General features: G+C 47.5%; 1 protein-coding gene across 4 annotated transcripts in view; it reads right to left on the bottom strand.

Annotated features, from left to right (window-relative positions):
• AMOTL1 (angiomotin like 1) overlaps positions 1 to 12,546 on the bottom strand; it is a 66,683-nt gene that overhangs the window by 11,455 nt on the left and 42,682 nt on the right. For all 4 annotated transcript variants that reach the window (XM_062639348.1, XM_062639347.1, XM_062639349.1 and 1 more), the window contains 2 exons: positions 7,169 to 7,314; positions 512 to 661 (listed from right to left, as the gene is read on the bottom strand). In XM_062639348.1, the coding sequence (XP_062495332.1) occupies positions 512 to 661; positions 7,169 to 7,314 (296 nt within the window). The remainder of the gene's footprint in view (positions 1 to 511; positions 662 to 7,168; positions 7,315 to 12,546) is intronic.

The raw sequence follows: 12,546 nt of genomic DNA, 5'->3' as shown, positions 1-12,546 counted from the left end.
CTCTAAGGGGACAGGGCTGCCAAAAAGGAAAAGAAGACATACACAGAAATGCAAAGGAACACTTTAGCCCATTTTGGGCTGTGCTGGTATTTAAATAATTTATTGTCTGAAGATGACACTGCTTGTATCCACATCTCTCACGGGCAGAGGCTTCTGTGAACCAGCTTTGCCCAGAACAAATACGGTGCAAGCTCCTGCACCCCCCACCATCCTCTGCTGAAGATCAGGAGTTAGCATCATATTGCGGTTTGGGTTGGAAAGGATCTTTAAAGCCCATCTAGTTCTACCCCTCTGCCATGGGCAGGGACACCTTCCACTGAACCAGGTTGCTCCAAGCCCCGTCCAACCTGGCCTTGAGCACTGCCAGCGATGGCACAGCCGCGACACAGCCAAAGGAAAGGAAGCCCAACGACCTGAACCCCAAAGCAAGGTGGCACCAGGCAGGGCTGCAAATGACTGTCCCTCTTTAAAAGCAATACCAAAGGCCCCATGCAGACCACCCCGTCCTCACCTGCTGCATCCGCAGCGAGTCCAGCTCCCGCTCCAGGCGCGTGCGCAGCCGCCGCTCCATCTGCTCCCTCTTCTCGCAGGCTGCCTGCAGCTGCGTCAGCGCCTGCTGCAGCTTCTCCACCTTCTCCACATAGGCCTGCTTCCTGCGCAGCTGCGGGGCAGGGGTCATAGAATCAATCACAGAATGGTTTGGGTCGGAAAGGACCTTAAGATCATCCAGTGCCAACCCCCCTGACATGGGCAGGGACACCTCACACACTAAACCATGTCAGCCAAGGCTCTGTCCAACCTGGCCTTGAACACCACCAGGGATGGAGCATTCACAACTTCCCTGGGCAACCCATTCCAGTACCTCACCACCCTCACAGTAAAGAACTTCTTCCTTATATCCAATCTAAACTTCCCCTGTTTAAGTTTTAACCCGTTACCCCTTGTCCTGTCACTACAGTCCCTAATGAAGAGTCCCTCCCCAGCACCCTTGTAGGGTCAGCAGTGCTGGGGGCTCTGGGAGCACCCTGGGCTGATGGGCACACTTGCAGGGAAGCACTGGGCTGTGGCCAGTGCTTCCCTAGGGAAGGATGGCTGTGGCATTCTGAGAGCTTCTCTAGGGAAGGATGGTGCCACTTTGGTGGGCAGGGAAGGGCACAGCAGGCATTGCTGGGGCAGCTCCATTGCTCTTGAAGGGAGCTGCCAAGATCTCCCACCACTGGGAATCATTGGCCATTAAACCCCCTGGCCATTTACCCACCACCGTGTTGGTGGATATTCTTTGGGCAAGTATACAGGCTGGCCTCAGCTAGGAGTGGGTTTTATTGACTGGTGACACTGATTGCACCCAGTCTCTTTTTTCCACCCCTGCCTATCTGTTCAATGCAGGTGGAACAAGAAGAGTGCCAGCAGCATTCCACCTGCTCTATCCTGCTCCTGGGCTTGGCCATGCTGGTGTACAGATGTGCTGGAAGCTAAAGCCAGGCCCTCCTTAGGTATACAGTGCAATTACTGAAAGGCTAAATGTGACACAAGGATTTTGCAATACAGGGGTATTGCTCAAGCATCACACCCCAAAAGGAATTTGCAAGTGGACTGCAGATATTCAAGGGGCTTAGCAGCTATCTCCCCTTCTTCTGGCCTCCTACCATGCCACCAAGCATGTCACCAAGTGACACCATAGGGCGTTGTGATTGGGGCTCATGGCAGGAGCTGGCATGCTTGAGGGGTCTTGGGGAGATGAGGTTGCAGATACTGGACATGCTAGGCACTGGGATGGGCAGCAAAACCTGTGGTGAAACTGGACCCCCAGCCAAAATCTGGCACTGAGAAGGGGCGAGCTCACGGGGGCCAGGCACACCTTGGTGTCCATGAGCCACCCTCATCACTGGTGAGCATGAACACTGACCCCAAAACTTGCCCTTGGGGCTGTGGCAGTGGGGTCTGCCTGCCCACCCCATGGGCCACAGTCCTAGGCTCAGGAAGCCCAGTTCCCCTCTTCTCCCCCAACCTTTTGTCATGAATTTTCTCTTCACAAGCATGAACAAACTTACCTTTCTAAAGATACCTGCCTTGTAGTGGAAAAAGCAACAGTGCACACAAACTGAAGCTGCAAACCCCAAAAGACCTCAGTGAACCCCCAAAGACTCCAAAACACTCTGGACTTAATGCCCTGACTCAGAAAGGGAGGGTGAATGGGTTTGAATGCTGGATCACAAAGACTTTGCAAGCCTCTGCTGGACCCCATCTGCAGCCTGAGGATTAATGAGGGATGCTCAAGGTCATTACCATGATCACTAAGATCCTCTTTAGGACTTCTAGTCTCCCTCAGGAGGCAGAAAAACACATTAAACCCCAGTCAACACTGGGGAACTAGGTAAATAGGGGAGGCTGGAGATGTGCTGTGAGCTGGCAAGGTGAGGGTGAACAGGCTATCCTCGCGCCTAACTCTTTTTTAAGTATTTAAATCACTATTAAAATTAACTCAATGTGGGACATAGGAGCTATAGCCACAAAGGTGTGCATTTAAATACCTTGAGATGTAGTGAGAAGTTTGTTGCCTTGTTCCTGGGCATGTGGAGCAAATAAACATCAGCACTGGGTACCCCTGGCTGTGCAGCTCCCCTTCACCCAAGGTCCTCTGCTTTGCCCAGGACTCCCATGCTATGAAGTTGCTTGGGTTTTAGTTTTCCACTTCTATGATGTTGGGTTCACTGAATCCAATGATAATAAACCCACCTTTTTAACTGAAATTCATAATAAACCCACCTTTTTAACTGAAATCCCTCTTCTGCCACCCTAAACCCATCCACATCGCAGGTGAAGCGAAACACGGGCTTGCTCACAGCAAAAGCAAAGCCTGGTCTAAACAAACCTTCCCAGCCAGAGCCAACAACTGGCAGCGTGACCTCCCTGGCCCCGCTGTAATCCAGTCTAACGCTTATGGCTCCCAGGGCTTTTAATGAAAATTAATGAGATTATAATCCCCACTTGTCTCTGGCAGCAGCACGAGGGTTGCATTCCTCGGGAGCTCACAGCTTGGCAAGACAGACACAGTGGTGGCTTCCTGCCGAATGTGCTATTTTGGCAGTAGGAAGGTGCCCGTGCCACCTCCCAGCTTCACCAGTGCAGATCGGAGAGGGGAAAGGGGCTCCCCTGGGGTCCCTCCTCAGTAGCAGACCTCATCTGCTCCCCCACATCCTGTCAGATGCTGCAGGGTCCATCTGTACCGCAGCAGCCAGAATGTGGCCTTGCAGCAGCACTCTAAGCCCCAGGGCTCACACATGCATGTGCAGGTGAGGCGATGCACACATGTCCACTGCCTTAGCAATGAGTTTACTTGGAGATATGCAAGAAGACAGTTCCCACATTCATAAATGTATAGGGAGGTTCTTGAGCCAATTCTGACTTTTCTATTCTGCCTATAAGCAAAAAATTCACCTACACAGTTAAAAACTAAGTACAAACTGTTGTCATTTAAATTAATGGGCTTGTCAGTGCAGTGTGCATCCATAAGGGAGGTGGACTGCAATCAGAAATACATGATACCAAGCTCCACTGCCTCACAGGCACTGACTCAAATGCATAAAAGCTGGATGGCACCTGGAGAGGTACCAATCCATCCTCCTGCTGCAAGGGAAGATCAACTCTATCTAAAACCTGGCACATGTCTGTATAATCTGTTTACAAAACCCTCCAGGGGTAGGGACCCCACAACCCCCCCGCAAACTACTTGATGGCTTATTTTCCTTTATTGCCAGAAAACTTTTACCCTAATGCCTAATCTGGCTTTCTCTTATGCAACTTAGGTAAATTACTTCTTGTTCTGTTTCCAAATTGTGATCTACCAGAGCAAGAAGCATTTAATGAAACAATTCGTATATTCACAAGATCAGCAAACTTGCCTGAACACTCCCCTTGTTCCAGGGATTAGGAAAATAAAGATGAAAGAAGAGCTCAGGCTAAAAGGGGACGATCCAAGCAAATGAATCTGAGTAAAGAGTGGGTCTCAGAAAAATACCTGTGCTAGGAACATAACTCCAGTTTGAGCAATGAATGTCTATGCTATAGATTTGAGTTAAAGACTGTAAGAGATGGAGAACCCACTATCTCTCCAAGTAGACCGTTTCAGTGTTAATTACTAAGTCTTTATTTCTGGCCTGATCTGCTCAGCTTCAACCCCCAAACACTGCATCTCATTATTTCGTCTTACGTTAAAGAGCAACATCTAATCTGGCCAACAGCAATCCCTTCTTCATGTTCATGCGCATGGCCTGGAGCTCAGCCACCTCTTCACTTTCATCGTTCACAGCAAAGAACAGCTCCTGGGCCCCAAATAAATTCTACAACTGCTTTCTGAACCCTCTCCAATTACTCAGTCCTCCATCCAGAGTGTGGACCAGACAGACAATTCCAGCAGCAGTCTCCCGGATGATCTGTGGTGATAATACCACCTACATGGTTTTGAATTAAATTCTACTAGCAGGCACTCAGGATAACGCAGATTTACGCTATCTTATGTCAATTCAACTTAGGGGCTGCTGCTTATTTCTCAAGCCTTGATTTAAAAAGCTTTTAAACTTAATTACATTCTTGGTCGTAGAAGAAATCTGGGTGGATTTGCAAAGCAGGGCATGATGCAGAGCTCTGGTAATAATAGAAACAGTAACAGTCATTTTCGTTCAAGTGATTTTGTGTTTCCTTCAATATATTCCAAATTATAGTAAAAATTCCTGATTTAAGATGAAAGGCCAAAGCTTCAACCTCATCTGCTGTATATGTGTCAAACTGAGCTCCAGAAACACAGGAGACTATTAGCAAGGTGCTCTGATTTACTGATGAAACAGGCTGAAAAAAAAGGAAAGGGAGCACAGGATCTTGGGCACATGCCAGGAGCCACTTCACCCGAGCTGCATGATACTGTCTTGAGGAATTAGAACATGACAGCTGGCATAAAATAAACTTGAGCTCCCCGTAGAATGAAAAACCAGTCAAAACCTACCAGGTCCACATGGGTTTGCAGGCTGAGGGCTCTGACAGACACACTCTGGCAAATACCATTGCATCACCTTCATATGTTGTCACCTCTGAGATCTATCATGTCCCAGGCAGGAGGTTACCACCTCCACGATGCCCAGGGCAGGAGTTGCCCTCTCCTCAACTCCACCAGTCCACAATCCAAGACCCTAGCTCTGATCCCCAGCACATTTCTGTTGGATGATTGGACCAAAAACTGGCAGCTGCAAAGCTCTTAGAGCCCTAAAGCTGCAAATGTATCTAATACAGCCCAGCAGGAACAGGGAGGCTTCTTACAACACCTGCCTGGAAATCTGCTTCTATGTTTCTGCTGCCTTCGCTGGTTATGTATTCAGTGTTACTGCCAGTACCACACTGTCTGTGGAGCAGGCAGCAGCTAAATATATTTCTTCCCATCCCCTGTGTGATCCTGGGACTGTATAAGCAGGTGTTGCCACCTAAAACATTCCTTTATTCAGCCACTTTGTAATGAAATGCAAATAGAAAACCTCTGGTTGCCTTTCAGGCTAACAGTGTCGACTGAATCATGCACAGATTAAAGGTACGCTAGCTCCTGCAGCAACCCCAAGGGGACTGCCCCAAATACACTGAGATGGTGAGCAGGCTTTAGTCTAACTAACAAAGGAGCAGTTAAACTTAATGTGATCCTCTTCTTGCTGCTGAGTGTATCCACTGGAGAGAATGGAGTTTTTAAAATGTTTCTCAATGGGAAGTCAGAATGGTCAGGAACAAAACAGCAATGCACACACACACACACACACACACACACACACACACGCACACACAAAGCGAGTGAGAGAGAGTACCTTAAATCTTCCAGACTCTGAGTAACCATTAGTTATCCTAACAGGGGGTCTGGCATGCTGGATACCCCGATAGTATACATCCAAATACCACCGAGGTGAATTCACATTTCATCTTTCCATGACAATAAACTGCACTTAAGTTACTTTCAGGTAGTTGGGAAAATACCTGCTCCTCACAAGACCCCTTGTGCCCCTGCACCCAGTGGGCTCCTGTGATTCACCCCCAGACCAGCCCTGGGAGGGTGCAGGTGGGAAATGTGGCACTGAAAGAGAACAGACCTGCTCAAGATCATGCCAGCAGCCTGTGCCAGAGCCTGAACCTCTACCCAGCCTGCTAAGATAGAGATTCATCGATGGCCCTCCCCTCCCCAGTGACCTGCCCACTCAGATAGTAAAGATCATGTTTCTTTTATCACCCATAAAACATATTCCCTTTTTGTTGGTCCCATGGACAGAGATTTTAGGTCCCAAAAGGCCTCTTTTAATAGTCAGAATGCATAGACTTTCAGCTAGGTATTAAACCCACACCTCCTGATCGAAGGTCCTTAAGGAACACAATAAATGGGAGACTTGGAGAGCTCCAGTAATAAAGAACTGACAACGTCACTGTTAGTTATAATTCAAACAGAGCATTATTTCTACTTGGAATCTGTTTAGCTTCAGCTTTCAGCTACTAGACATTGTTCTGTATTTGTCTGTCAGTTTGAAGAGCTCTCTGTTCCTAAGATTTCTGTTCCTATCTGAATACCTGTTTTCACTATCAGGCTTATAGGATCACTGCTTAAAGACCTCTTGAAAGTTCTGCACTTCTTGGGACTCATGGAATGATAGGGTTTTTTTCAGTTCCCAAATACAACCTGTGGCTCTTTGTGCCTCTAAATCCTGGACAGTCTGATTTCAAACCACTATTCAGATGAGAAGTTACTGAGCCCTGTGCTGCTGTGCACATCTCAAAAGCCCCCTGGTATTATCTGGGGATAAATGGGATGCACCAACACCACGTATTTGTGTTGCAGTCCCATTCAGTGAGTAGTCAGCTTTTTATTTGATACTTCTACTAAATCTTACCATTACCTCAGTCACCAACTACTTGAGTTTGGTGCTGCTCCCGGCTCTGCTCTGAAAACATCTATGGCTGTGGTCCCCTTTGCTTGCTTGTTCGGCTCAGCGCTGTATAACTATGCATTTTCTCTGTAAAAAGGCCAGTACAAGGGGAGCGGGAAGACCTGCCACACCATGGCTGGGAGGGATTTAGGACTTGGAGAGAGGAAGCTCTAACCATGAGCTACCACTGTCCTCAGAGCACAGAGATGCTGCCCATGCCTCACCTCCTCTTCCAGTTTGATGACCTTGGCTTGCGCGTTGTTGAGGGCCTGGTCGAGGATCTCGATGTGCCTCCGCTGGTCCTCATTGGCAGAGCGCACAGCTGCCAGCTCCATCTCCAGCTTCTCCTTCTCCTTCAAGTGCTCTTTGTCTGGAAGGAAGACAAGAACAGGAGCCATTCCAGCAGGACAGCTCACAGGCTGGGCCATGCACCAGAGGTAAGCTGCCACCTCCATAGAAAAGCAAGATTTATGTAAAGCAGCAGCAACTGGGGACATTACAACACAGTGCTGAGACACCACGGGCAAGGAGTTTCTACTATCAAGGCTCAGTCCCTCAATGCCAGCCTTAAGTGAGCACCAGCAGCAGAGATGAATGGCAGCTTGGGCTGCATCTGCACTGACAGAGCTTGTGGATCTGAGCACAGCCTCATAAAGCAGTTCTGCTGAACCACCAGAACGTTCCCCAGCTAAAACTTGGCTTGCATCAGCCACTCCTTTCCCATACAACACCCTGCCTGCAAACAGCCTACATCAAGGACTGTCTATACCTGCCAGTTCAGATGTTGTTGCCCTTCTCTAGGAAAGAAACCTCAGCCCCATGGACATGAGCTGTGCTGTTCCTGGTCCGTTTTATTTGCAAAGACGGAGATCACAAGAGATGTGAAGAAGCCAAAAAACTAAACACAGATCTGTGCTGGACAGCCTGAAAATGGAAAGAGGGGAAAGCAGTAAGGAAGAATAAGATAGGAGGCATCTGAACAAGTCATGCAGAGGAAAGGAGGCTGTGGGAGGCATTTCAGCCCTGCAGAGGTTGTGGGTGACTCTCCAGTCCAGCATGACCAGTGATCAGTGTTCCTCTCCTTGTAAGTGCCTTAATACATCAGGAGTGAGACTAAAACACGTAGATAACCTCTGTGGAGGAAAATCATCCCTTTTTTGGGTAAGATTTAAGATGATGTTATAAAAAGACCTGGCTAAATTCAGTCAGCTTTGCTCACATCTTTTCCTTCGGCAATGAATTGCAGGCCCACCACTGACGCTGCTGGCAAACTGCCTGGGGAAATGCTTGGCTCCATCTACCTCTGCCCTGACAGTGCTGAGAAGCCATTTCAGGGAACAGGAGCACTGCACACCAGTCACTGGATCCCTGATGTTGGACCATGAAGAGTTAATGATTGGAGCAAGCAGGGATGGAGACTTCATTCAGTGAAACCTCAGATTTCGAAATCTGGCCTTTATTTTGAATGACAACAGAAATAGAGCATTTGGAAGAGAAATGTCCTCCAGAAATAATTTGGCATCAAGTAAACCTTGCTTTGGTTTTTTAACTTTTTTAACACAGCATCACAGAATTTATTATTTTTTAACTGAAGTGAAAAGTTGCTCCAAAACCACTGAAATGTGGAAAATCTGCCCCTATTATCCAGCCTGTCCAAACCAAGTGTGACCACTCAAGCTGGAAGCTCTACCATCCACCTCCCCAAGAGGAGGGTCAGGAAAGCTCACATGGCCAGAGCCAGCCCATTTCACACCTGAACTATCCACAGAAGGGCCTCATTCTTCCTTAATTACAGGCAGGATGAGAACAGGTTTAATTTACACACTATTGGTAGGTACCTGCATCAAGGTGAGACACATAGGAGCTGAGCCATGGGGAACAACACACAAGTGGACAAGATGAGCCCAAACCCACCCAGCCATCTTCCCATTTATCTGAAAAGTAGGAATTCAGCACCTCACAAAAAGAAAACGTGGCAGCAACACTGGCACATTTGCTTTGGCAAAGCCCTGTGACTGCTGCACACACCATGAGCCATTTTGGGATGATGTAGCCTTGCATCTTCCCACGTTGGCAAGGGATTTTATACTGAACATGCAGACCTCTTCCTTCAACACAAGTACATCTAATTCCATCAGACTGAACAGAAGGAACGTTAGGATCTACAGCACAAAAGTGAAAATCTGGGCAAATTATCAAGCAGCTATTTCAACAGAGGGCAAAGAAGGGGAAGATGAATGCTATTTCAGCACTACGGCACTCCACCTCCTCATGTTGGGACCACGCTACGTTTTCTACCCTTCCCTCAAAGGAGGACAAGATGATGCTGTACACAGAATAACCACTGAACCCAATAGAAAGCTGGCAAGAAAAATTCACTCTCAACACTTCCCCATGTCACCTTCTCCCTGCAAAATGCTGGAGACACGGTTTTATAACCACTTTCCTATAGTGTGTTAATTTGTAGTAAAGAAGGACTTTGTTGGATATACCTTCAATTCTCTTCAAGTACATTCAAGGTACCCTTAAAGTCTAAAATCACTGTTTTACAGTGCTACCCTTGCATACACCTTCTGCTTTTTTACCTAAGAGACTCCAGCTAATCACTGTTTCCATTTCTGGTGGGTCACTGGAGCATCCTATTACAGAACAGTTCCCAAAAGGCTTCTTTGCTGCAATTTACAGTTGTAATCTCACGGCTTTCCAACCACTGCCTCTGATGTACCTCAACACACTGAGGACATTACACCTATAATCTGGCTGAAGAAAAAGGAGAGAAAGGAAAGAGCCTGCTTCAGTGCTTCACAAAAAGCATTTTTGAGTTGTGAAGCTGGGTAGATTACATGAAGAGTTCACCAGTCTCGACCCTGCTTTGAAGAAGAAACATCAGAGAGAAAGATAGAGTCGATCTGCGCCACCTCTTCCCCACACTTAGATAAAACCCCCAGCTTTTCATACATTATATCTAAGTATCAACTTATTTGACCAGTTTAATGCCCACCTCAATACATCCGTAGCTGCTTTTCTCCTTGCTGGGATATTGCAGAGTGGTAACAGATGTCTTTAAATACATGCCTTGTTTCTACAGAATGACCACTGCTGGAGGAGGAAAATACATCACATTATGGCAGTGGGAGCCTAATTTGGCAACTAGAGATTAGCTGGAAAAGAAGACTGGCTTTTATACCATGTTCACCATGGTGTTTCTAACAATTTCTCTTATGTACATTCTCTTATTGCCTTTCCCAGCGGTGGCTCTTTGCTCACAACTGCTAATGCCTTCTTGAATGAAACTTGTGGGACTCATTTAGCCTCTCATCAGTCTTACAACTCCTGATATGGCAAGTGTGTGGGGGAGCTCTGCCATTCACTCCATGGGCAAGGGCATATGTCACAGCTGCTGCTGGTCACCCTTGGTCACAGCTGACTCATGAGCATGGGCACACCAGAATCACCTCTTCTGCTCATCCAGCTCAAGAAAAAACTTGGCCAACTCCAGTGCCCTGACCTTCCCAAGAGGATGCTGGGGCAGTGAGGATGAAGAGCGGGACAGGCCGTTTGTGCCCCACCACTCTGCCCAGAGAGGCCAGGAACGAGGACAGGACCTTGTTGCCTGCTCCAAAGACCTTTCAGCGGCTGGTTCCCACCCATAAGAATAAGCTAAATAAATGCATAAATAGAGCCTATTCACTCCATGCAGGCAGCCAAGAGGAGGCTTCCCACACCTTTACTGAATTCTTTGCCCATTAAACAGGGCCAGGTCGCTGGACATTGACATTTCCCTCCAGAGCAGCAAAGCCACTGTCTGTCCATCTGTCCCTCTGCCTGAGCCTTGCTGCAGCCCCTGCAGCTGTGATTTGATGCTGACTAAGCTGAGTCTGGAGCAGCAGCAATGCAGAACTGGAAAATGAAACATTTCTTTCCATCCCCACTGGCAGGTCTCCATGAGAAGAAAAAAAGAAAGCAGACACCAATGCCAAAAGAGATCATTGCAGTCTTCTCCTCCTGCAGTTTCACTCATAAATGGCATGCTTCCCACAGCCCTCTGGAGTTCGGGCCACACCAGCACCAAGAAAAGGCTGAGAAGCTGCAAGAGGTCGTGCTTGAGTCCCTGAGTCCATTTTCTCACATGGTGGTTAATGGGGATTCCACACTGCAATTAATAATTATGATCAATTATAATGTACTTAACAAATGGCTTGGGGTACAGGGTTACTCACGGTCACCGACCAAAGCAGGGATGCAGAAAGGTTTGGTGCTCTGTTGTCACAGAAGTCATTGAATCTCCATTGTAGCCAGTGACGGCTTTCCTTACCCTACAAAGTATCGTGGGCAGCTTGAACTTGGTCTGATTTACATCTTGGACATTCCATTTGCATGTCATGAAGTACAAGTCAGGGGAATCTGACCTTCATGTGTTGAAAACTGAAATCAGATTTCCCATGCCCTTTCCCTTCAGAGGGCAGGGGGAAGTCAAGTAAAACAGATCCATTTTATAATGTGACACTTCAGGATGCTGCTCCATGCGCTGGTAGCCTTTGGCTCTGGGTACACGGGGGCAGCAGCTTCCCCTTCCCCATGTGCAGCTCATGTGCAAGGAGCTCTGTATCCCTTGCCCCTGCAACTTCTGCATCTGCCCTGATTTTTTCCTGTGTTAATACTGAATGGCTCTCAGTCTGCCCAAAATCCCACCCTCAAAATCATCTACTGTGGGCATTTTCTTTGGCTGGATTCATTCAATGAGAATATTTCTTTGCCTGGGATACTTGGGACAGAGACATGTGCCCAAGTAGGAGTCACATCCACTGAGCACTCCCAGGGAGCATGAGGCTCTACCAACACACTGCCAAAACTGTCTTCACATCCCCACTAATGGATGCAGAGCCCCATGGATGTGCACAGACCCCAATCTTCCCTTGAAGGAACGCCTGCTCTGACAGTGTCCCTAAGTCCAGAAGTCCCAGAAAGACACACAGAATTCTCAGACTGTACCATAAGCTTTCTCTCTGCCCTATGCCCTTGAAACCATCCTCAGTCTTTCTGCCTCTCCCCTTCCACAGCTCTTAGCCTCCTCCTGCCTGGCTCTTCTCTCACCTGTATGGGCCCATACACCTTCTTTGGTTGCTGCTTCATGTCTTTCCTTAAAAGAACCTTTTCCACTCACAAACCATCACATAACTGTGATAAAACTAACAGATTGTGAGTTCTCTCCTACACCAATACAACAGCAGCATTTTTCTTAGGCACAAATGCCTGGCACTTAAGACTTTGAGGCATGCAGCCTGGCTTTACCTATTATTATTACAAAGAATTAGAGCTTTTGAAACCTCTGGTCTCCATCTCAGTAATGGAGAGCTCTGCAAGGAACTGAGAGGCAATCCCTGCATATCCTGCCTTGTCAGACTTCTTTTACAGGATTTTATTCCTATTACTGGAGCGTTACCACAGTATTAATTCTCCAGTATTACCAAGAAGGAGCATTAAAAAGCCTCAAGAGCTTTATCTTTCCTTCTTTACCTCATCATGGGACTGGCTTAAAAATTACAACTTCTAGGAACCCACTGATGTTGAAGTCTTTTTTCTAACTTGGGTCATGGATGTT

Source organism: Pezoporus occidentalis, unplaced genomic scaffold (genome assembly GCF_034315485.1).
Source record: "Pezoporus occidentalis ecotype Australia unplaced genomic scaffold, CSIRO_AGI_Poc_V1 ctg6, whole genome shotgun sequence".
Lineage (NCBI taxonomy): Eukaryota > Metazoa > Chordata > Aves > Psittaciformes > Psittacidae > Pezoporus > Pezoporus occidentalis.
The sequence above is the reverse complement of the archived record's forward strand: the minus strand, read 5'-3'. Positions and strand labels throughout refer to the sequence as shown.